The sequence below is a fragment of the Maylandia zebra genome, linkage group LG11 (genome assembly GCF_041146795.1).
Source record: "Maylandia zebra isolate NMK-2024a linkage group LG11, Mzebra_GT3a, whole genome shotgun sequence".
Taxonomy (NCBI): domain Eukaryota; kingdom Metazoa; phylum Chordata; class Actinopteri; order Cichliformes; family Cichlidae; genus Maylandia; species Maylandia zebra.
Window position 1 is genome coordinate 23822292 of NC_135177.1, and position 26058 is coordinate 23848349.

The window sequence follows — 26058 nt, forward strand, 5'->3', positions numbered from 1 at the left end:
ATTAAAATTGCAAAGTGCCAGCATCGCCCGTGAACTTCTTTCTTTCTTTCCTTTAGATATGTCAAGGCATGAAAAAAAAGTTTATCTCTTTCAGATGTGTCTCTGATAATTCGGCCTCCACCTCGGAGCAACAGCTGCAAATAGAATTTATTTTTCATCTGAGCGTCGAAGAAATTCTAGCATCAATATGTCTTTTCACAGGCGTCCTTGTTGCTCTGTATTTCGTACTTTGTACTAAGGAAATGGTCCACTGACATTATCTTCTGTTGATTAACAAATATAATCAGTGCAGACTTTTTGAAACCATACATTGATTATCCTTTTTTTTAACATGAAGGATGACGGTCATCGCTTCAGTCCAATATCTCAACAAAGTTTGGGTGAATGAAAGTACAGAAATCCATACTCCCCAAAACTTCACAGCTGAAATGATTGGTTAATGCTGCAGTCACACCAGGGAAAACAGTGGCTGAAGACCAGAAGTACAACAACTGTGACGATAAAATTATGACCTTAATACATTTGGTTGCTTTGAAGATGGGGACCAAGTCATCTTCAGAGTGACTTTGGTGTGTCAAGAAGGTGATTAAAAAAGGTCTGCTATCAGTTTGCAACAGAATGGAGTCAAGTTGGCAGTTACATGCAGTTTGTTTGTGATATGACATCGATGAACTGTGACTTGTATTGTGTACATACACAAGTCGAATCAGAACCTCACAGATCTGAAACAGAAATTTAGAAATTCCTCCACAAACAGAAACGCAGATGCTGCAAAACTGCAAAATCACACTTTGCACACTTGCTTTGATATAGGAATATAACCAGAATACAACTGGTGCAGTCTAACCCGGACTGAATGCAACATGTTGGGAATCTGTCTGCGTTTATAAATTAGGTCAGAATTACTTCCAAACCTTCGCCAATCTGAGAGTGAATGTAATCAGTCCAAGTCCTGACCATGAGTGTTTGGAGACAGGTTCATTACATGCATTAATTATTATCACATTTGATAAACCTTACTATAATGATCACATATAATGAGCATATATATATGTCTGCATCTATCCTCAATAGGTGGACCAATCTGATCTTCACATACAATCCCAGTTCTTGTATATATTATGTTTATTTCAGCAACTTTAAGCATGTTTAGTTTTCACTCATGAGGACAAGACTATAACATTTAAATTTGTTGCAAGAATCCGTAATGCAATTTTCATCAATAATAACTATGTAGATCCCTTGTTGTCAGGTCACAATCAGGTTCTGCAACATTTAAAACCATGTATACAGCACAGTTTCCAAAAATACTTCAGTGTAGAGACATTAAAAATGCAAAACAAAAAAAAAAAAAAAAAAAACCATTAAAAAGACGGTGCAGTTGAATATGTCAGTTAATGATAGCTTTTCTGTGTAATGTCATCATGCTACCATGCTAGAATAAGTACCAAATAATAGCTAGCTAGTATGCCAATGTAAGCATTTAGGTAAAAGTGCTGCTGTGCATCAGTCTTGTTAAATGTCACTTTTAAGCACCACAAACAGGCAAAAATCACCAAAACACTAAAGTCTCAAAGGCTTCACCACAGTGAGAGCTGAACCGTCCCTGTTAACACAGTTTTGTCTTCACCACCTGAAACATGTTGCTCTAAATGAAAGGCTGGAGCTGTTTAATTAAATTACTGTTCTTTTAATCATTGATTAAGTAATTAGAGAGCCTACTCTGCAGCACTATAGAGACGACCTAGATCAGTGAGGACAGGGAACAAAAGCTTTTCCTGTGATATTACAGCAAAAACAAAAAACAAAAGAACAACTGCTCTATCAGACTTATCTCAAGTAGCCTCCATAGAGAACACCCAGTGAAGGACAAGGCTGATGTCAGCAACAGCAGCAATATGTTCAATATTTACCTTGTAAAATGTAAACCGCCTTCTAAGTCATGAGTAAGATTCATGGCTGTGGAAAAGTCATAAACATACCGGCGTTTTAACAGTTTATACAGGCCTATTCTGGAGCCCTGTGCTTATAGTTTTATTTCTGTTTTGCTGAGGTCAGTTTACACAAGCTCATAATATTGTTTCTGTCTTCCAGTGGGATGAGGTCAGCGTCCTGGATGACCGAGGGAAGCTCATACGAACCTTTGAAGTCTGCAATGTCAACCAAAATCCCCGTCAGCAGGACAACTGGTTGGCTACTCCTTTCCTGTACCGCCACTCGGCTCCACGGGTGTTCGTCACGTTGCGTTTTTCTGTGCGAGACTGCGCGAGCCTGCGTTCACCGTCGCCCGCCTGCAGGGAGACACTCACTCTATACTACAAGCAGGCCGACTCCCAGAGGGAGCTGGAGAGGACTTGGGTAGCTGAGGTAAGGTGACACACTGGATGAGCTGCGATGATGCATTTGATTCTAAAGATGATGTATTATACTGTTGTTAATTTTCTGTCAAATAGTTTTACAGTGGTGGCTACTCATATTAAACATGGGCAGCTTCAATCATATGGGAGCCAAAAGCTCAGCTTCAGGCTGCTCTGAGTGTTTAGCTTCAGGAAGTTTTTACTAGAAGTTGGCAGATCGAGCCAAATGTCCCTGGATTGATACTCGCGTGAAAGCATCGGTACTTCGTTTCTTTCCCATGAGTTCAGTATGTAGCACACTGTGTGTTGTGTTAAATAAATTATTTATTTATACATGCACTATGAAAAAAGTATGAACATTTTTTTGTGTTGACTGTCACATTTATTTATAGCCTATAGCACATTTAAACAACAGAAATTCACCCGAGGCGCTTTAGAGATGGGCACATTTTCATCTCAGGTCTTCAAAAAAACTGAGTTTCAAAATACATGAAAACCTCAAAGGTGCATTTTCTTGTGTTAACTCTTTGAAAATCACAGTGGTCTTTAAAATATTCAGAATTTGCAAATTGATGATGTTTCATTTCATAAATCATGAGACACTCCTCTCCCCTAAATATCCTGCGTTTATAGCTTAAAAGTGTCCTTACTGGTATTTGTTTTGGCAGTGCTGGTCTTAGTTTAATTGTGAGGGATAGCCAATCAGAAGAAAGTTGGCTTAAAAGGAGAAGCGCTAAAAACTGATTGTTTCAGACAGAGGATGGACTGATAGGCTGCACTAAGATCCAGGATATAAATATAATTATTTTGAAATGTGAACAATGCAAAGCTACATTATCAGAGTTCAAGAATAATAATCTGGAGTTGGAAAAGGGCCCTTAAAGTGTTTGTGGTTAGCACCAGAACCTAGCAAAAGAAAAGTTCTAAAAGAAAAGCTAATCTGATGGCTAAATTCAAAGCATGTGCACCACATGGGCTAAAATGTCCTTAGCAGCACATGTTTGACTTCTAGCTAGCTGGTAGGACTGCATGTCATGTCACGGCTGTCTCCTGCTGTGTTTCCTGTCTGTCTCTACTGCACGGGGCTCAAAAATGACAAAAAGATGAAGAAAGGTTTCTCCTCTGATGGGCATGTTTTGAAATTTTGTTGCCTAAGCTTGTGCCACTCGTGCATTAGCCTAAATTCAGGTCACAGGGCTTAACATCCTCACAAGCCCAACAATTAATTTGGCAGCAAACACTCACCCAGTTCTGGCAGTATTTCTAGAAACACTCTTCTAACATCTGGATATAAACAAACTCATCTGATCTTGGAAAAAAAAAGAAACTAGCAGCAACTCAAGTGATGGACTCTAACCTAGACATTTTTAATAAAACTAAGCTTCGATTGAAAATAATCCACCTGTAAGTAATGTTAAAAAAAAAAAAGCCAAATTGTAGTGTTAAATAAATTACATATGTAGTATTAAACAGACTAAATATGGCAACTGTAACAACAGTGAGTATTTATTGAGGCTTTTGTGTTTTATGACTGGTAATTAAAGATTTCAGGTTGGGGTTTGATGGTCACATGAAAAAGAAAGTTTTCATGTGACTCTGTGTAGTCCTGTAGAAACAGTGCACCCAGAAGACGTAAGAGTTGCAGCAAGGCTGCAAGTCAAATGTATTTGATTAATTGCTCAACAACAAGTGCGAGCAGCTCAATAAAAACAGATGTTTTGGCAGTTTACTGCTCTAGAGCATTCAGGTGTGTGCTAAGATAACGTCGCAATCTTCTCAGGAGTGGATGTTCCAGCAAGTTCGAGGTCAGACCATGCAATGCTCAGAGAAATGGCAAAAACCCAAGAACTACATCTCTGAATCTACAGGCCTCAGCTAGTTAAAGTTCATGACATTTGATCAAGAAAAAGACAGAATACTGGCTTGTTTAGAAGGATTCCCAGGAGAAAAGGCTCTTGTCTAAGCTCGGCTCAGGTCTGCAAAGTTACATGTGAATAAACCGCAAGACTTCTGTCTTGTCACATCCTTTGAATAGGGCAGCTGTCAAGCATGGTGGAGGAGGGGTGATGATTTGGGCTTGTTTTATGGCCAAAAGGCCTGGGTACCTTGCGGCCATTAAGTCGAACATTAATTTCTTTGTATAGCAAATAGTTTGAGAATCAAATGTAAGACAGATGTAGCTTAGCCCAAACTGTGTTATGCAGCAGAACAGAGATCTCAAGCACAGCAGCAAATCTACAACAGAATGGCTGAAAGTGAAAAGAATCAAAGTGTCGTAATGGCCAAGTCAAAGTCCAGGTCTGAAATGCTGTGGAGGGACCTGAACAGAGCTGCCTGCAAATCTTAATAAACTGAAGTAATGTTGTAAAGAATAATGGGGCAAAATTCCTCCACAATCATGAGCGAGACAGTGCTAACCACTGTGCACGGTGGCACAGTGGTTAGCACTGTTTAGGTGTGAATGCGGGAGTGAATGTGAGCACGAATGGTTGTCTGTCTCTGTGTGTTAGCCCTGCGACAGACTGGTGACCTGTCCAGGGTGTACCCCGCCTCTCGCCCCATGACAGTTGGGATAGGCTCCAGCGCCCCCCGTGGAAGCGAATGGATGGATAGATGGATGTTTTTCACTGACTCCATCAGTGTTGTTTATTCTAACTTTATTCTTTTGCATATTTCATCCAGATGAAATATACATTGATACATTAGATAGAAACTATCAAGACTTTTACGTTACATTCAATAAACATACTGTATCTCTAAATAAGTAAACCACATATAATAGACTAACAATGACAGATTAGGACGATAAACAGCCTGTTAAGTCTTCCTAATCACAGATTTCCCACTTGAAACTCTTTCACCACTTTATCTAGTTTTTACTCTAGCACTTAGCAGTTTTATACAAATGTAATAGTGGGTTTACAAAGCTTGTTGCAAGGCAGTCACGTCACAGTTTGCGTGCACTAATCCTAACATGCTGGGCTGCAGACTGCACTGAGATATCCTGTTGTTTGTTTTGGTTTGGTTTTGCTGCTCAGCATCCTCCAAGAACTACACAAACACATCAACTGGAAATATAAAAAGTTGAGTAACTAATCTCTAATTGAGTCTCATATGGCCACAGTTGATTTGAACAAGTGTTAAATCCTGACTTTTTGTCACCGCTTGCTGCAAGGCCACCTGCAGACGGAGTCATTAAACTCGAGCTGTGTTGGTGATTGATTGTTATTCCCCTAATGCTCCATCAAAACAATGAATCCTATCATGTCCCATGGTACTGAGCAATTGTATAATCACTGATTGGTGAAGAAAAAGTGACACCATCCTCAGACTACACTGGTGCGAAGCACAATCTAGTGTCACTGTGGTCTCCATAAATGTCACTTCAGCCCCACTAATTACATCCTTAACACATACAATGAACGTTTTCTACGGAGTGCGGAAAAATCTCTGAACCCCATGTGTTGTCAGTGAAGACTGACACTTCCCATATGATTTATTTATTTATTTAAGCACTTAGCGTTGTTGGTGTTGTTTAATTTAGTGCTTTTCCTCTGCTGCTTTTCGAGCTACTGAGTCTGTGAATTGCCTGAACTACATCAGGAGACATCAGTGGGAGGGATTCTCTGTTTGTATAGATGAATGCGTTTCTCCTTGGGGAAGTCAAATGCTTTTAAAAAATGCAAATCAAAGCCTGATGAGGAATCAGAGGAGGGCTTTAGAAGAGCAGGAAGCAGTGCAGAGATGAAAGTCTTTGCAGGGACTTCAGCACGAATCCCCACTGGGACCTGCACAGATCTTAAGTCAGTGATTACACTGCATACTAAACTACTTCATAGTATGCATATGCCTGCGACTAAAAAAGCACGATCTGAGCTTATCTTTAATCTTACCATGTGTTTCCAGACCATATTTATATGTAAACCAGTGCCTCCATAATTTCCCCCTTGTTTACTTGATGTCAGCCACACTCTCTTTAAGCTATTTTGTTTCCTCCTGACCAATAATTATCCTTTTTTTCTTGGTCTCCTGTCTAATTTGTGTTTTCTCCAGCCATCGAGCGGGGAGAGGGAGACCAGGGAGGGCTGGGTAAAGATCGACACCATCGCAGCCGATAAGAGTTTTTCCAAGGTGGAGCCCAGCTCACCTCACCAGTATCAGCCCAACAGATACAGCCGTATCAACATTAAGACACGCAGCTTTGCTCCCCTCACACGCAAAGGGTAATCATTTCTGTACGACACTTTGTTTCTCACGATTTAAAAGCATCACTAAACCTTATGAATGCTCTCTGACCCCCTTCTTCTTAGATTTGTCTTGGCCGTCGTCGACAGCGGAGCTTGCGTTTCCCTCATGGGGGTGTCTATCTTCTACCGCCGCTGTCCAGCCACGAGCCTCTACCTAGCTTCGTATCCACCGACTCCCTCGGGTGCCGAGCCAACTGCTTTAGTGCCTGTGACTGGGACGTGTGTCCCTCACAGTAAGGCACAAGGAGACACGCCCCCTCGCATGCACTGCAATGCTGAAGGAGAGTGGATGGTGCCCGTCGGTGGATGCGTCTGTGATGAAGGTTATGAGCCGAACCTCAATGGATCTGCCTGTCTGGGTGAGTCCGGTGGACACTGTTCAGGTTGACGGACACTAAAGAAATCAATGCTTCTTTGATGCAAAGCTTAGACATATGCTTTTATAAATGTCACAGAGCTGTGAGAGACAGATTTTAAAAAAGGTCAAAATCGCAGATATTCTTTTATTTTTTCATATATTCTCTTAGTTGCTTGAATGGGACAAACATGATCTATTAAAGTAATCGTGTGGTGTTTCGGGTAATGCGCTTATTCAAAGCTGGCTGCCTGGCAGGACTCCAGGAGGTCACTGTGGCTGGTGAAGAAAAAATCTTGCTCGAAACATCTGATAAACCCACAAACTGCTGTTGCAATGCTTTGGTTCTAAACGTATAAAACTTAAGCTCCAGGCTTGATTTCCTGCCAGCTCTCTTTTCTTTTTCTTTCTTTTTTTGTGATATTTGTTGAGATAAGCATCTGGATCAATACTGAATGGAGCTGCTGTCACCCCGATACTCTGCTGTGCTTGATGTAGAGACCAGAAGGAGATGAGGGCAGACAGGTCAGGTCAGGATAAGATGAGACGAAGAAGGACGAGACAATCCAAGCAATGCATCTGGAGGGATTTAACAACTGCATCAGGACTTTTAAGGACAAATACAGAGAAACTGTTAAATCAGAGGTGCTATATTGACTGTTTACTCTTCCAGTGACTTTCAGTGGAGAGGCAGAGAGACAAAGGAGAGGCAGGCCGATAATACTGAGGTCAGCATTTGCAAAACTGGTCAAAAAGTGTTGCACTTTTAAAAGTGGGTGTAAATAGTAGGGGCAAGAAGTGGGGAAAAATTTGATAGATGTCCAGACGGACACGAAGGGATGCAGGGAGAGAGCAAGAGGAGGGAGAGAGGGAGAGAGTCATAGAGAGAGAACTGTGACACATTTAGGTCATAGCGATGTAATGGCCACTCGTCTGTGAACAAGTGACAGAAACCGCAGGGGGAGAGAGAGAGTGGAGGGAAAATAGGGAGACGTGGAAGGAGAATGAAAGATAGGAGGATGCAAGTTAATGACTTTAAAGAACTGAGCAGGCAAAAAAGTACCGAGGGCGTGACGGCAGGGCTGTGCGACTGTCTTTGTGCGAATGTGTGAGTACACACAAGCGTATCTCGCCGGGACGCCGATGCTCACCCCGTCCACATACGTCTGAGGATTACAGTCAAAAAACTGTATTCTCACAGGAATTTCAACGGCTGTAATTCCTCAAGTCTAACTAATGGCAGCGCAATTAATCCTCCAGTCCTGCCAAGTCAGCTGTGAAATGTGTTCATGCTCTTTTTGCTTTACATCTGCACCCGACCTGCCACTTGCGTTTGTCTCTGTTTGATTGATAACTACTGACAAATCACTCCTCGAAGCTGCTCGGCTGCCGGAGCGAAGACTTTTCCAGTGACTGTCTCTGACTGATCAAACACGTTGCGGCTTTCTTTCTTTCCTTTCTTTTTTTAATGATTATGTTTTGTTGGTCACTTCACTGACTAATGATGTGGATTGGCATTGTTGTCCTCTCTGCCTCCCTGGGAACGTCGAGAAAAGAGGCAGATGGTTAACTGCCAATGCAGCCGTCAACGATTATTAACAGTAGCCGATCCTTGTTCTCTTTGGAAACTGGAGCATGAACTTCCTTAACTCTAACAACTTGTACATTTTGTTCTTGTTTAAATTAAACATCAAGGCTGTTTAATAGTAACGCAAAGTGAGCAAATTATCAGCTGTGCTGCACTGAATTATTGGTTTGAAGCTGTATGTTTTTTTTATGCTGCTGGCACTTTAAATACAGGGAAAAGCACTTTAAGAAGTTGACTGACACTAATTTCCACTGCCTTCAAGTGTCCAGTCTTAACTAATATGCCCATGCATTTCATTAAATGCATTTCATTTTAATTTTCACAAAAATTTGCATTACACTTGCTATTTAAACTCCTACAATGTAAATGAATGCTGTTGGAAATCCACCTGACAACCACACACTCAGGCTTGTCACCTCAAGCAAGACATCGTTTTTAGGGGCACGTAGGAGATTATCAGATCCCACCTCTCAGTCTCATGGGAAAATTACGATCGGTGTTAAATGATTGCCTTTAACTACATGCAGCACTAATAGCTTTTTATTTTTAGATCCAAGGCAAGATCATGCATTCCTTTATTTGCAAAACCAGATTAATATGGCAAGGACGTACGTTTCTTAAGTGTGGTCCATATGCATTTGCACTGCATGGCTTCATGGATGTTCATTTTTTGAAAGATTTGATAACACTATTAAATGGATTGCTAAAAAATTTGCACACACCTGACTAAATAGTGGGTATTTTTTTTCAAATGAGAGGACAAAAGAAAACGAAAGAATAGTTTTTAAAACTCCTTTAAAAGTTTTTTTTCGTATAGATATAGTTTTGTACAGTGCCACTAGTCACTCATATGAGGTGCAATCAAAAAGGTTAGAGGCTGGGCCTGTAGGCAGAAACTATAAAAAAAAATATGCCTCCTATCTGCTTCAAGGTTGTAATCTTGTGCAGCAAAATATGTTTTGATTGGAAGACCTGTTCTGGCCACTTACAGGTGTGCAATCGCTGCACACACTGGATCTTGATCACTGTGTCAAAAAAAGCACTTCAAGTCAAATTTCATTGTGGAAAAAGGGGAAGAGCTTGTAGGGAGCCACAGCCTTTGAATAGGGCAGATGATGAGTACTGGTCTTGGTTGATTTCAGTCCTGATGTGCTTTCTTTGCGCTGCAGACTGCAGCTTTTTCTAAAAGTCTCTGTTTATAACTGCATCTCTCATTCCTGGTGATGATCCTTTAAAAGAAGGTCAGGTCAGTTTGACTGTGAAGTTGATGGTGCAGCTTGAGATCTGTGGCAGAGTCACAGATGCATATGTTTAAGTGGTCAGAAGGAGACTTTGAAGGAGATGGCAACCATAACTTTTAGTCGCATATGGTTTTCTCTTTGTTATAGAGCCAGTTACATACATTTTTAATCACATCTCTTAGTGAGAAACTGACTGAAAAAGTAGGTTTATTTGTTATTAATAAGAGCTGCATCTTGTGATGTTCTCCCAAAGTCAGATCTATTGTGAAACCATTTGTCATTGCCATGGGTTTAAAATAAATCCCTGGTGAGAGACACTCACCACAGGCATCATAGTTCAGTCGGTTTACTGCGGGCATGATGCTTGATTATTCTGTTTTTTCAGGCTCACCAAAACAACACTCCGACATTTGGACCGATGATAAATTGAGAATCCAACTGAAAAATCAGACACTTAAAAAAACACAGCCGGCCCTTTGGCAGACAAACATTAAAAGATCATCCCTTGATTATTTATGAGCTTGTTTATCACAAGTAAGTCTACAAGAACACCCAAGTTCTATATGATCACTAAAATATTCAGAAGTCAGTTCGGGATAAAAACTCTTCTGGAGTCTTTTATAAAACGATAAGAACAGAGGCAGACGTCACGCAGCAGCTGCCTGCTGTTATTTTATTTTTCTGCCAGGCAGCATCAGGACGTTTTTCTCCTTTGACATTTGCATCCCACAAGGGAGACAGAGACGTAGAGAGGACAGGCAGAAACATGACCGAGCATAAGCCACAGTTACACCTGTTCAGCCAAACATGAAACAGTTCTGTAGTTTGAGGCAGCTTGAGTTGGTCCCTGCTGGATGTGCATCATCCTCAGATACACACCTTCTGCTTGAGTCCCCTTAAGCGACTGTTGATGGTTTAGGACAAAGATTATTGTGGCGGATGCTCAGATGGAGCTTTGAGCTTACTTGAAGCCATGTTGATATTTTATGTGGCGTGAGACTACGTCCTGAAATATTCAACATGTCAGTTTGTCCTGATTTTTTGCCCAGAGCCCTTACTCTCAGCACAGACACATCCACCAACTACCCCGAGGCAGGTTGTGGTGAGAAACAAGAACATTTGGCCAGGGGAGGACGTACGAGTGCAAGTGTGACATTATTTTGAGTCTGCTTTAGTCCCAAACAGACACTCTTCACCAAATAACAAAGTAGATAATCGTCTCATAGAATATACCGACTACATTTTCCCAGTTGCAGTTGTGTCCCCTTCTTCATCAAGCCGTCAGTAAGCCTACTCATCAGCAGCGCTGGAATTCAATTGATTTTCCAGTCTATTAGTAAAGGTCAAGTACTGAGAGAAACACAGTTGAGTGAAATGATCAATGACGTACTGTATCGACTGGGCTGTAGGGTGTTGACATGCAGCGGTGATAAATCAGCTTGAATACATACACATCATATCAAATCAATCGCTACATGAGTCAAAACTCTTTATGATGGTGTTCATTATATTTTACAGGGCAGTTCAGTGGAGAAATTACAATCATTTTTTTAAACATTCATGTGAAATGGGGATGCCGGGCTCTCAAAAACTGTCACGTGAATCCGCACATCCTCCAGCTTTATGAAACGTTATCACAGCAAATTTCAGAGTTCAGTTCATTGCCACTTCTCCTTTTTCAGTAAAAAAGCCACTGTACACTTTCTGCTTGGCACCAAACAGGCATGTAGACACACTTAGGGGCAGTCTGGCAAACCTATTGGAGCATTTAGCAGCTAAAAAGCCTGGAAAAGGCCTCCTGGGAAATGGTTAAAAAAAAACAGCAAAAACAGAGCAGAAGAGACAGAAACATGACTGCAAATTGCTAAATGTGGATAGTAATAACTAAAAAAAATGTTTTGAAAGAAATAAAATGATCCCTGTTAAGTCAGAAACGGTGCTGAGCTGTCATGATTATTAGGCTGAGAGCTCAAATCTTACAGGGGCAGATGCAGGCCCAGGGAAGAGGAAACAAGACGTCAGCACGCTGAAAATTTAATGTGTGAAGGTCTTAGGTAAATATCACAGCTCCAGCAGCTCCAGCAGCTCCAACAGCTCCACCTACAATTAGGGTCATTTGCATTATGTAACATCCATTTTTAGTGCACACTGTTGTCTTTTGAATCAGTTTACATCAGCTCGACAAAGAGTGTGCAGGTCAAAAGGTTGCCTCGTTAAACTGCACGATGTTCACCGTGGGAGCGACGGTGAATCCTGAATCCTTCCAAGATTTCTGTGAACATGCAGGATTTGCCTAATGCAGTAATTTGTCAAGATATGTAAGAGGGAGTCTTCAAATCATTTTCTTTGTCGCTGCATCAGCGGTGAAAATCCAACAAAGGATTATTTTGCTTTCACGTGTGGTAGAGTGCTGCTGGAGCTTACGAGGAAGAGAGACAATATTAGAGCACACGATTCAGTGTGTGTCTTGTTTTCAGGATCCACTAAATTACCGAATGTAGTCTGTTGTGTGGTCGCATCTGTGACTGTTGTGTGTTTGTGTGCGTGCGTTTGTTGTGCGTCTGAGCGAGAGAGAGAGAGAGAAACAGAGAGAGATTATGCTGGGAGCCAAAAGAGGGAATGAGTGCATGAAAGAGGGAGAGGAAGAGGAAAAAAAGACAGAAATTGGGTCAGTGATCTACATACCAACGTACAATGTTAACATCAAATTACTCAGCTCGTGGCTTTCTTATTTCTGCTTGTGTTTATCTCTTTATCTCTTTAGAAAATAAATGCAGTTTTCAGTCATCCTTCTTGCCTAATCTCGTTCTCTTTCCATGCAGCCTTTGTCAAATTAATCCCTATCCCCATACGCCCGCCCATCCGTCTATCAGTAAATACATACACGCTTGCATGTAAACATCAATGCACTGTGGCAATAGCACACGAATAACACACCCGGTCGTGTTTGTTGTGAGTTAGTTTCATAAATGATGCCACAAACTGACCTTATGACCTTAATCTCATCCCTGACTGCTTTCAGAGCGGTTTGCTGTTTTAAAATGACCCGCAAATTAAGAAAAACATGACATATAAAAGTTGGCTCCTGTTTATATGCAGTACCTTCACACACTGCCCTCTTCCCATCACTCCTTTTCATTTCATTGCCCTTCATTTAGTAATCCACTGGATTATGATAAAAACATGGCAGGGATTTTTGAAGCAAGACTTAAAGGTATTATATATTTAAAAATAAGACCTCAGTTTTTTCTTTGTGTAAAGTTAGGGTGAAGCTGTAAGCACATCGGTATTCACATTTTCAGCTCGTCTATTGTTTGTTTGCGAACGGTCCCTTTTCAAAATGCTAATTGCTTATTTCCATCTATCAAAAGCACAAAGTTTTAACTGTACTTAAGCAGAAAATCCTTACCTTTGGTTCGAAAAGATGAAAAACAAATAAATTATCAAAGTGTGTGTAGTCGGAGATTAATTTTCTGACGCTTAATCGTGTCATCTTTTCAGTTTTCAGTCACCTCAACAAACGAGCGATATTTATATCTGTCATTGCCAGAGACGCTCGTTTGTTTTGTTGGCAGGGCTCGCTGGGACTTTGCTGTGTGCACTTTTGCACACTTGTAATGTAAAGGCATCTGTGACTGAGCTTATAATGGTGGTACGCTTTCTGTTTTATTGCTGGGTGGGTGACTGAGAGAGGGATGCAGATCAAGCAAGAGGGCAGAGGGCTCTGCACGTTCATTGGCTGCTCAAATCGGGCGGATGCGGGAGAGGAGGGGGAGGGGAAGGAGGAGGAGGAGGGGGTTGAGGGAGCTCATAACGCTGGTGATGAGAGGCTTTGTAGCAAAGTCATGTTTCATGTCAGTGCTGTAGGAGAACACGTCTGCTAATGTGCATCTGGGACATAAAAGATGTCTATTCCTCTGTTGTCGCCCTCCTGCTGCTTTCCACTTTCAATTTCCTCATTGTCACCCATCATCTCAGGCTTATATACATAATTCTGCTGTTCATCCTACAGCTGTCTCAGTCCATCCGTCTCCATGTTCACTTCTTCCCCAGTTTGGTTTCTCTCTTTGTTGTCTTCGCATTATTTTAGTCCCCCTTCCTTTTTCTCACTTCACACCTGTTTGAAAGCAAGGTGCGCTCTCAGAGACAAGTGAGAACACAGGAAGCCTTTTATCTGTTTATTCTCCACTTTTTTTTTCCACTTTGTGCCTTCTTATCTTCCCCTCCCACACTGCTGCACCAGCGCCAAGCATGCATAAATGCATCCGTGCGCTCTTTTAGCACGTCAAGTTTAAGACATGCTACGCATTCTTGACAAGGTTATATAAGTGAGGTCAGGGGTTTGCTCCCACTGATGCCCTCGCTCTCATTCTCCAACTCCGAGGGTACTGTAAGGCTCCAAAAACATATGAAACTGCTGGGTCATGTTTTTTTGTTTTTAGTGTGCCATTTGCACTCAACAATACAAGAGGTTGTCTGTCTGAGGATACGCACATACTCTACATTTAGCTTTCAGACAAAGGGAGCACATTTTGAACGATGCAACCTTTAGCCGACACTCCTTTAATGGCACTCACATGCCCACACACACTCGCAGTGTAAAAATGGCAGCAGACCAACCTGGAGGCTGTGGACTCAAAATCCTCATAAGTACGAGCACTCGAGGCTCAGGCTGGCAGCAGCATGAAGTCATGTGTCAGTCACCTTGACCTCAGCGGTCAGTTGACATTAACAACTGGCAGATTTCACAGATTTTTCTGTCATATAACACAGCCTGCAGGTTCAGATGGTATTTGTTTGTGTGCGTGCGTGCGTGTTAGTGTGCGTATGAGAGAGAAAGAGCGAGAGAAATAATCAATTTATGCTTGAATGTGACTTGATTTGACAGTTCCAATGGATTATGAATTCCAGCACATGATTCCTGAATACATATGAGGACAGTAGGCCTTTTTATTAAAAAAAGGCCAATAAAATGTTTTAATAGGGAAATATTTGCCTAGGAATGAAGTGGTCCTGTTACGGTAATGTGCTAAAGTCTTGAGAAAACCCTTGTTTCTTTATTTTTTGCTTGGAGAATGAGGAATGCGTGCAGCGAATTATTGAAATGTGTCCAAACATACACGGAAATTTGTTATATAAGGGAACAAGAGAGCTTGTACAGTTCTAACAAGTAAGCATTGAAAGTTAATAATTGGTATGACCACACAGCCTAAACTCTCTTAGGAAAGTTTTCAGGAATCGTTCTCCGGGCTTCATGAAGGACATTCAAAGCTCTTCTTTGGATGTTGGCTGCCTTTTTGTTCTGGTCTCTGTCAAGATGATCTCACAGTGCTTCAATAATGTTAAGGTCAATGTAGAGGCCAATCCACGACTAATAGCATTACATTGTGTATTTTTCTATCCAGGTATGCTTTTACTGCACAGTGCTAGTTTGTTTGGGATCATTGTCATTGCCAATGAAACACTTACTAGGTCATTTTGCATGGTGTATCATATTTTTCTGTGTTCATAATTCTGTCAATTTTGACCATGACAGAGCCTCCACCTCGTTTTAGAGATGGCTGCAGACACTCGTTGTTGTACCTGTCTCTATTCTATGTTGATAATTTGAACCAAAAATCACAAATTTTGATTCATCACTCCATAAGACCTGTTAGCACTGATCTTAATTTCAGTTCTTGTGCAATTAGGCCTTAACACCCACCCCTTTACTGAGACCATTTTTGTTCTATTCTTCAATTTGTTTCTATCGCAGGGGTCAGATTCATCTCTCAGATCCTGTGTCAGCTCTTCATTATGTATTTATTGAGGACTTTCAGCTACTGTTTATCTGCTGTAGATAGTTTTTTAGACCTGTCACTTCTCACTTTGTCATTTATTTTTCCAGTTTACTCAAAAGTTTTGAGGACACATCGCACACATTGCAGCTCTACTTTATTTAATCCAACAAATTGTGCTTTCTTTGCCATTTTTAAAGATTCGTCTAAAGAAACAGGAAAAGAATTATGCTTTTGTGACAGGCCAGGATGAGCAAATTGCCTAACGATACAATTTAAAATAGATTCCTTGTGAAATTATCTCTTATGTGTAGACACAACACTGGTCAATCCCTTGACTTTGGTGCCTTTTTGTACTTGATTCATAGGTCGGTGTTAAGTGGCTTAATAAGCAAAAAAATATTCCTCTAAAAATGGCTTGGTATGTACAAGGACTGGAGTGAAAAAAAACAACCAGCGTGCAAAGAAAAACCTTGAAAGAGAACTAATGCTCAAGATAACTTTACAGAAATTACAGGAAAATCTGGCTCGTTTTTAAGAAAATATAAAGAAATTAGGAGTGGCTCATTATATAAGGCACCGTACTGTAGAAGGATTGTTTAGTACTTAATAAATATCTTTACACAGTTCTGCCGCAACTTTAGAATCACAATCCTAATATTGTGTTGGCCTCCCTCGTGCTGCTGAAATAGCTCTGATCCATCGAGGCGTGGGCTTCACGAGACTTCTGAAGGTGTCGTGTGGTATCAGGCACCAGACGTTAGCATCAGATCCTTGAAGTTCGGTAGGGTGAAAGTGAATCTGTCACACTGATACAGGCTACACAGCACCTTGAACTCCTTTACATATTCCTCAAATACTGGGTGCATTACTCTGCTGAAAGAGACCACCGTCGTCAGACAAAAACTGCTGCCATGAAGGGATTACAGAGGTTATTGTTAGGTAGGTCAAGAACGATCTTCCACGCTTGAGTTGGGATATTAACTCAGACAAGTTAGACAAGTTAAAAAACTTTAAAGGAGTGTTTTAACACTTAGGGAAAATATTTTCTACTCTTACTTGCTAGAAGGGCTGACACCACTCTCTCTGCTGCTCTTTGTACGATAAATACAAATCATATAAGCAGTCGGTTAGGCCAGGTTAGCATAAATACTGCAAAAGGAGAATAAAAACATCCAATTCTGTCCAAAGTGAGACAAATCTGCCCTACAGCAGCCTTACAGCTCACAAATCAACACACTCAAACTCCTAATTATGGTGTGTATAAATATTTATCATTAATTGCTTTTACCACATGAGACTGTGGCTAAACCGTCTCCTCCTGTTTACAGTCTTTATGCTGAAGTAAACTAACGCTTCTGTAAGTAATATCATCGTATTGCTTATTGTCCAGGAGGAGAGTGGTGCAGATGAGGTAAATAAGTCAACCTCCACCTTCAAAACGCTCACTATGACCTTTCGTGTGTGTCTTTGTGTGTGTGTATGTGACTGTCGGTTTGCTGGCCACTTCCTCTATAAACAAAAGTTAATGATAGTTCCGGGTTAAGCCAACAACAAACAAGAGACCGCTGCCTTTCAGATGAACTTTTGAACCAATGGGAACCACAAGCCAAGCTGAAATTGATGCTTAACCCCAAACCAGTTACTGCAGTTTGATTTTGTTCTGGACAAAATGAGGGGAGCAATAAAAAGGGAGTAAGTAAGAGGGTTTTTTTGTTTGTTTTTTTGATATTCGTGACTTCTGAGCTGCACATAATACAGATCGCAAAGACCTTACATAAAACAAAATCTGAATTGTCTGAATAATGCCAGATGTTCAATTTAAACTACGTCGCACATGATGTACACGTGCACTTTCAGTGAACCTGTGAGTATCAGCTGCACCTTGCAATCAGAGTTGACAAAGCAATCTTAACCGAAGGTCCGCTTGCTGAGGTCTTCCCAAGTTTTCGCTTTGAATGTCATGCAGATTACTTTCCATTATCTACTTCAACAGTGCACTGACAACTGAGCTTTGAGAAAGACGGTGTGATATCACTGAAAGGTCCAGAAGAAGCTAGTCTGAGCGCAAAAGATATTTGGTCAGCTGAACTTTTATTAATGTATTTCAGCGACAAATCCAAGTGCTGGCTATTCTTAACTGGCTTGAATGTTATCAGTGTGTTATTTTCTGACCATATAAAAAAAAATAGTGGTATGTGCATCTGAGCCCAAATTTAAGCTTGTTTCTTTAACAGCAGCTGCAGCATTTCATAGTTTAAACCTGCAAACTCATAGCAGTGAACACCGCTAATGGAGCAGTGATCACTTTATTTATATAACCGCAAGCTGTTAATAAAACACAACCTCTCTTCTGTCTTCATGTCTCCTTACAGCCTGTCCTGTGGGCTACTTTAAGTCTATTTCAGGCTCTATTCCCTGCACTGTGTGCCCATCCAACAGCCGAACCAGCCATGAGGGATCGAGTGTGTGTGAATGTCGCAGCGGCTTTTACCGGGCCGCCAGCGATGCCAACTCTTCTGCCTGCACAAGTGAGCTTTGTCTGTTTGTTTGTTTACGCCTGGCTCCTCTGCGAGGCGTTCAAGGGGCCTCATTGGAGTCATTTGTCATTTGCTCAGACTGTGAGAACCGAGATACACAGTCAATGGAACAAAATCCTTTTGCTTTTAAAGACTATTTTAATCTTTAAATTGCACCAACAGAAAAACCTGTTAAGAATGAAACTTTCCTACGCTCGTTCATACGAAATTGCCTCACCATCAAACTATTTTATAAAGTTCTTTCCATTACTTTTCATTGCATAAATGTCTTTGCCAGCCTGCAGGTTCTTTCATATCTTAAACATTTTACCAGATGCTTCCATCTTAGAGTCCACCGCTTGCATTATGTATGTCAAACTCCTCCCATTCTCCCCATCTCTGCTTTCTCCGCAGCTCCTCCGTCTGCTCCTGTCTCTCTGACCTGGGAGTATGAGAGCGGCGATGGTGGGGTTTCCTTGAGGTGGCGCCCTCCGGTGGACATGGGAGGCCGAAGTGAGGTGTGGTACGGGGTGGTGTGTCGCATCTGTCCGTCACCGACCTTCACCAACTCGGCTTTGTGCTCTTGGTGTGGGGAGGGCGTCACCTTCAGCCCCTCCCAGACCAACCTGAAACAAACCAAGGTCACCCTCAACAACCTGCTGACCAGGGTCACGTATCTCATACAGGTGCTGTGGAAAAACGGAAGATTCTTCCTTGTCTTATCTCACTCAAAGTTTGAAGCACTTCCTGGACCCACAGATGAGATGAATCCACTGTGCTCTATTATTTTATTATAAGTGCCGCATCAGTAAATACACACCAACATTTAATATTTAGTTCGGCATACCTTGACTAAAGCATCGCTTATTCCTTATTCATAATGGACAGATATTTCCCCATTTCCTGGCGTTTGTTGACCTGTCATAGTGGACGCTGCACGTGTCTGTCTTTGTTTCTCAAACGTTGAAGCGTGTCATAAATATAAATGGGGAGAAAAAGGCTTTGAAATTCACATCTGTGTGTTCTTGGTATTGACAGGTGCAAGCCATGAATGAAGTGTCAGCTTTGAGTCCTTTCCCAGTTCGATACTCAAGCATCAATTTCACTACGAGCCAGTCAGGTGAGAACAGGACGGAGACGATGAAAAAGATGAGATGAAAGAGGAAGAGACGCTCTGATGATGACGTTTGCGTAGATTGTGTGTGTGTGTGTGTGTGTGTGTGTGTGTGTGTGTGTGTGTGTGTGTGTGTGTGTGTGTGTGTGTGTGTCAGTTTTCTCTCCCCCTCCTCCTCCCCTCTCTTTCGGTCTCTTTGCTCCATGTTTTCTGCTCCTGCTCTCTGAACGGGAGGTTGCTCGAGGTTACAAAATCCTGTCAGATCCCATTATGGTCACTGTGGAGGAAGAAAGGGACAAATGAGAGATGGGAAGACAAAGAGACGGAGAGAAAGAAAGATGAAAGCAGATGAGTGGGCAAAGGAGAGGAGAATGGGGCATTGTGCACACCAAGTACACCATTATACAATTTTCCATGAAACCGATCAAGACTGGCTCGGAGGTTCAATGAGCTCACATTATCTAAAATCTTCCTGTGAGTGCTCTCAGAGCTTATTGATCAAATGAATGGAATGCCAGAAAGTTCCCTTTAACTGCTCCCAGCTCACTGAGTGAAACTAGATCCTGACTGGTGCACCATAAAAACTCCTACTTCACTTTTACGCTCAACTGAATTCTGTCTACATGTTTTGTAACACTGCCCTCATGTGGGCACTGTCACTTGTGAACTAACAGCTCTCCTGTTTTAACGTGCTCAAGTATCGTCTCTTGTCACCCACAGTTCCCAGTACCGTTCCTATGATGCACCAGCTGAGCCGGGCCCCGGACTCCATCACTCTGTCGTGGCCTCAGCCAGACAGGCCTAATGGAGACATCCTGGAGTATCAGCTCAGATACTATGACAAGGTATGTTCAGTGAAGTCACACATACCGGCAGAAGGTTTCAGCATTCGTTTTTCAGTTTGATAGCAGCTGGTTGTGAGGGGACGTCACAACCTCTCTTACAAAACCAAGTTATTTGGTTACGAAATGGTTGTGATGAGACAGATGCAGTATCAACTCTATGGACTGGTTTTGCCATAAACATGTTTTTAACACAAATATCTAATCAGCCAATTACGTGAAGCTCAGCACGTTTAGGTATGTAGACGTGGTCAAGATAACCAGCTGAAATTCAAACTGAGCATCAGGATGAGGAAGAAAGGTGAATTCAGTGACTTTGAACGTGGCAGGGTTTTTAGAAATTAAAGAGAGTGGTTCAAAAAAGGGCAGCACGGTGGCACGGTGGTTGGCACCGTTGCCGCACAGCAAGAAGGTCCTGAGTTCAATTCCACCATCAGGCCGGGGTCTTTCTGTGTGGAGTTTGCATGTTCTCCTCATGTTTGCGTGGGTTCCCTCCGGGTACTCCGGCTTCCTCCCACCGTCCAAAGACATGCAACTTGTGGGGATAGGTTAATTGGATAATCCAAATTGTTACTAGGTGTGAATGTGCGAATGGTTGTCTGTCCCTGTGTGTTGGCCCTGCGACAGACTGGTGACCTGTCCAGGGTGTACCCTGCCTCTCGCCCTATGACAGCTGGGATAGGCTCCAGCGCCCCCCTCGACCCTGAAAAGGATAAGCGGAAGCGAATGGATGGATGGATGGTTCAAAAAAGAGAAAAGATCAGGTTTTCTGGGTGAAAATGTCTTGCTGATCCCAGAAGTCAAAGGAGAATAGTCAAACTCCTTGATGCTGATTGGAAAGTAACATCATCCCAAATAACCACCTGTTGCAGCCTTGGTATGCAGAGAGCATCTCTGAATACACATCAAATCTGTAGCAGAAGACCATCTTGTACTGGATGGTGAGCTTTTATGGGCCTCTTGACTTTCACCGTGACTACAAGCATCTCTCTACCTACCCGACGTGTGGTGTATTCTTTATTAGTGAGCTGGCCTGTTTTCACAGCAGTGAGCATGATCTTGCTGTTTTGACTGCAGCCTGTCTTACTCTTCCAGTATTACCAGAATTATTTAGATTTCTTTGTTTAACTGACAAAATTATAATGTACAAAAATGTGCTAGAAACTACAAGAAGAACATTAACTCGTGTTCACAATGGCCAGCCTGCGCAGGCAACAAGATGTTTTATAATGGAACCATTTTTTCCACCATAACACAGTATGGCATTCAAACGACAAAACAACGGTGGTTTAAGTGTTCGCTGGGTAAATACACACAAAGGCATCCTTTACTGAACATACTGGCCGTGATTGTACACAAAACAAACTGAGCCCAAACAACAGACCCTTCCTCTCTGTTCGTCAGGGTTCAGACGTGGACAGCGCATTGACTGTGTACAGTGAGACTAACACAGTGACCGTCAAGTCTCTGATTCCCGGCTCCATCTACGCCTTCCAGATCAGAGCTCGAAATGAGCGAGGCTACGGGCCCTACAGCAACACCATCTACTTCACGACGCTGCCTCTAGGTAATGCACACAGTCATTAATTTTTTTATAGTTTAAGAAAAAAGTATATATTCTGTTATTGTAGGGTCTGTCCCTTACAATAGAAAGCATGTTGAGGCAACTGTTGTTGTGATTTGATGCTATATAAATACAACTGAATTGAACTGATTTGAAATGATTATAGAAAACTGTCAAAAGATCATATTGGCATAAGCATTAAAATAAATGCACATGCTGTTGTTTGAGTGTGGGTGTGCACAACTGTACTTAGTACAAAAACAAGCATTTACAAAGGAAAAACAGACAAAAGCTGGGGCAGCTTTCAATTACTGTAACTGCAGTTACATTCATCTCAGTGAAGTTGCATTACTATATGTAATACAAAGCTTAGCGGTTAATATAAGGCCTTACCATTCACATAAAAAATAGTAAGAGTAAGACCAGAGGAAGATGTCAGGATAGCATGATAAATTCAGGATAGCAGTTAGAGAAACTAGGGAACAAAGAATAAACTGTGAATCATTTTCAGTGCACTTTATTTTGCTCAATGTAAACTTCATCATGTAGAAATGAGAAGACTGTGTTGCAAACCAGAAGCACAAAACCAGCTATCAGCGACTAGATGTGATATAATTAGAAAAAGTGGACACACCAGGGTAGCAAAATTAAAGGTGATAATAATCAAAGACAGCGAGACAGGAGGGGAAAGAATCGAAGCACAGGAGAGAAATGACTGCCAAAATAAAAGAGTAAGTTAGAAACCGGAGCTAAAGAGTGAGCAGACACAGGACGTTGAGACAGGAACTATTGAAGGAACACTTCTAAACTCTAAAACTGACTAAATTAAAACAAGAACTAAAGGCTCCAAAAATCCTCAAAAATAAAAAAGACATAACAAAACTCTGAACACCTGAAAAAGAAAGAATTCAACCTCAAAAACCCACAATTAGAACCGGGATGGTGCCACTAGAAGGGCCAAAGTTACACTATATGGATACATGTCCTGGGCCACCTACAGATTTCACCTGCAGCAGCAGCTGCTTGGCCATGGAGACCCACACCGTGAACCAGTTTCTGTGTTGGTGTTAACGTCAGAGGTTTGAAACTCAGCAGTTATTGAATCAGCAGAAAGGTGCGTCTCAGTGACCTTGTGCTATAACTTAACATGGTCTGCCACTTCCTGCCCGAGCTGCTGTGGTTCCTGAGCGTATTCACTTCGCAATAATACAACTTACCGTTGATTGTGGAATAGCTAGGAGGAATAAGTTCCCACGCTCGACCTCAGTGGGGCATTTAGAATGACCTATGCTTTTACAGATGTTTCTAAAAACAGGCTGCATGGCTGCACCTGTGGGAATAGGATTGAAAACACCTGAATTCAAAAATTAAGAGGTTAAACACCTCGGTATGAACACAGCAAACATCTCTCTGTAGTTATTTTGTCATTTTTAATACTAAGAAAACATCTCTGCCTCAGTATTAACATCAATATCAAACTTTCAAATAGAACATATATCGCTGTAACTAAAGATAAAGTGGTCTGTATATCCAATAAAAGCACATCTGAACTTGATAGCTGAAGGTGTTTCATTTTCTCTCCCGCAGAGGAGCATTCACAGCAAATCCAGACCCGGCTTCCTCTGCTGGTGGGCTCAGTCATGGGTGGGGCCGCGTTTCTCCTTGTCGTGGCAGCCATTGTGGTTGTGGTGGTGTTTCGCAGGTTGGTTGTGGTATAAATGCCATAACAGATGAATGCATGTATGTTTTAATCTGGTATTTCAGTTTTTGACTGCTTTTACATGGCAGTAAGAGGAGGGAGAGTCCATACAGTGACCGACTCCAGAGGTACATCAGTAACAGAGGTGAGTGAAATATAATAAAATGAATTATTTATTTTGGGATTCATTGTTTTTTTACAGGAAAAAAATAAAGATGCTCTATATGTTTATTATTAAATGAATAATACAAAGAAATGCTATCTGTGTGTAAAGTAAAGCTCATCAGCTTTGCATTATAAAAGATCATTTTTACCTTGTTTTTGGGATTACATGTCTAAAGTAAAGGACTAAAAGTTCTGAATCAGTTTTTCAAAAGTAGATTTCTTGTTCCCAGGTGGAGTTAAGTATTACGTTGACCCATCCACTTATGAGGACCCTAGCGAGGCCGTCAAAGAATTTGCCCGTGAGATCGACCCAACTCACCTCAAGATCGAGGAGGTGATTGGTGCAGGTACGTTTCATGGTCTCCTTTCTTTTAAATCTTGCTGTTGTTACATGCTGGCAGCAGCACAGTGTAATCTCCTCCGTGTTTATTCCATTACAGCCCAATTTGGCGAGGTTTCTCGTGGTCGTTACCATCCGCTGGGTCGCAGGGAAGTGCTGGTAGCAGTGAAGACTCTGCGCTGGGGGGCATCAGACAGAGAGAAGGGGATGTTCCTCAGTGAAGCAGGAGTCCTGGGACAGTTTGACCACCCCAATGTCCTGAAACTAGAGGGTGTTATCACCCGTACCCCTCCAGAGAGGATCATCACTGAGTTCATGGAGAACGGGCCCCTGGATGCCTTCCTCAGGGTGAGAAAAACAACGCACTGTCAGGAATTCCTGCACATGTTACACCACACTGGAGACTTTTTTTTCTCCATCATGTCTCTTAATTTCTTCAGGAGAACGAAGGTCAGTTCAGTGTCCTCCAGCTTGTCGGGATGCTCAGGGGAGTTGGAGCAGGGATGCGTTACCTCTCTGAGAGAAACTTTGTTCACCGAGACCTGGCGGCCAGGAACGTGTTGGTCAACTCCAACCTGGTCTGTAAAGTATCTGATTTTGGCCTCTCCAGGCTTATGAGGGGCTTGGACCACAACATACCAACTTACACTGCCTCACTGGTAGGTTAGAAGGGAAGGAGCGCCTTTTAGCTTGGTTTCCATCATCACTGAGTGACTGTATATGTTTTTTGCTCTGTTTTCATCTATCAGGGCAGTAAGATTCCTGTGAGATGGACGGCACCTGAAGCATTTCAGCATCGCAAGTTCAGCTCAGCTAGTGATGTCTGGAGCTTTGGAATACTGATGTGGGAAGTTATGTCCTACGGAGAGCGTCCGTACTGGGACATGAGCAATCAAGAGGTGAGTATGAAGAAAAATGTTTCCTGAATTGTTAAAGAAGCAAATGTGCAAAACCCTTGGTATAGTGCACTTATCTTTATTATGGTGTAACAATATACAGTTAACTTGAATTACTGCTTTGCTGTTGTGTTCTTCCATTAACTTGTCAGGTGGCAATTTACATCTGAGTTTTTTAAAAGTCTTATAATACATAATTTAATAAAGTGTTCAAGAAATTACATATCAACAAAAGCAATTCAGTATTGGACTAAAGGGTGCCCTCTGCTCATGTTTTAAATATTAGACAGAAAAGTGTATTTAACATTATGATGTCAAAGTGAAGCTGACTTTTGACCTTTGGGATTTTCTTTTCATATTTTGCATATAAGTTCTTCAGATACATCCAAAAACGTGACATCAAAGTGATCTTGAACTTCATCTTCGAGTACAAACGGATATTTGCACCATAAATATTCCTTCCAGCTGTTCCTGAGCTATAGCATTCATATCATTCATAAGAATGAGGTGCTCATGAAGTCAATAAATGGGATCACAGTGATCTAATCAAGTCCTTCTTTAGCCCAAATTAAAGTTTCGCCAAGCTCATGGATTAGGCATTATTATCTGCCTTTCTCAGCCAATGTGAAGTTTTTAATAAAAAATCTCCTAAATTTTGCATTCAGTGCATCATGTAGCAATAAAGTACCAATAAAATCAAATCACTACCGACGCTGACAGATGCAGAAAATACTGTATCTGCAAAATAAAGATGAATTTGTGCTGTGTAAATCATATTTTAAATGCTTAAGCTGTTAAAACAGCCTTCATTAGGTACAATATTTCAGTAATCTAGAGGAATAAACGTATTATTACACAAATGTGACCCTCCAGTACTTAAATGTACTTCCCTCCCCCTCCTCCTGTTACACAACAGGCATATTTAAACGGTGACAAAATGCCAAACTGATGAAATTTGCATAATTTTCTCTTAGTCATTCTTGAAAGCTCTGAGAGATCTGTGACCTTTCATGGAGGCTAATTGCACAAGACTCCATCTGCCCTACTTCTGTCTGATGCCTTCCTCTTTGTGTCTGCAGGTGATGAAGGCAGTAGCAGATCAGTACCGTCTCCCGGCCCCCCACAACTGCCCCCCTGCCCTCCACTCTCTAATGCTTCAGTGCTGGCAGGCCGAGCGGGCAGACCGACCAGGTTTCGACTCAGTCCTGTCTTCTCTGGATCGACTCATCAGGCACCCTGCGTCCCTCAAAGCTGAGCCAACTCGGTGAGACGCCAGCTCCTGGCAAACGCACCTGCAAAGCATATCCGAGGCAGCAGGTGATGCACAATCTGCTGCAGTTATGGATTCTCGTGC

General features: G+C 41.8%; 1 protein-coding gene across 1 annotated transcript in view; it reads left to right on the forward strand.

Annotated features, from left to right (window-relative positions):
- ephb6 (eph receptor B6) overlaps positions 1 to 26058 on the forward strand; it is a 44304-nt gene that overhangs the window by 15082 nt on the left and 3164 nt on the right. The window contains exons 3-17 of the mRNA XM_004550745.5: positions 2095 to 2367; positions 6411 to 6580; positions 6668 to 6963; positions 17941 to 18096; positions 18499 to 18770; positions 19123 to 19204; positions 19919 to 20043; positions 21445 to 21607; positions 23192 to 23306; positions 23393 to 23448; positions 23699 to 23815; positions 23909 to 24156; positions 24249 to 24467; positions 24558 to 24707; positions 25784 to 25968. Of these exons, the coding sequence (XP_004550802.1) occupies positions 2095 to 2367; positions 6411 to 6580; positions 6668 to 6963; positions 17941 to 18096; positions 18499 to 18770; positions 19123 to 19204; positions 19919 to 20043; positions 21445 to 21607; positions 23192 to 23306; positions 23393 to 23448; positions 23699 to 23815; positions 23909 to 24156; positions 24249 to 24467; positions 24558 to 24707; positions 25784 to 25968 (2627 nt within the window). The remainder of the gene's footprint in view (positions 1 to 2094; positions 2368 to 6410; positions 6581 to 6667; positions 6964 to 17940; positions 18097 to 18498; positions 18771 to 19122; positions 19205 to 19918; positions 20044 to 21444; positions 21608 to 23191; positions 23307 to 23392; positions 23449 to 23698; positions 23816 to 23908; positions 24157 to 24248; positions 24468 to 24557; positions 24708 to 25783; positions 25969 to 26058) is intronic.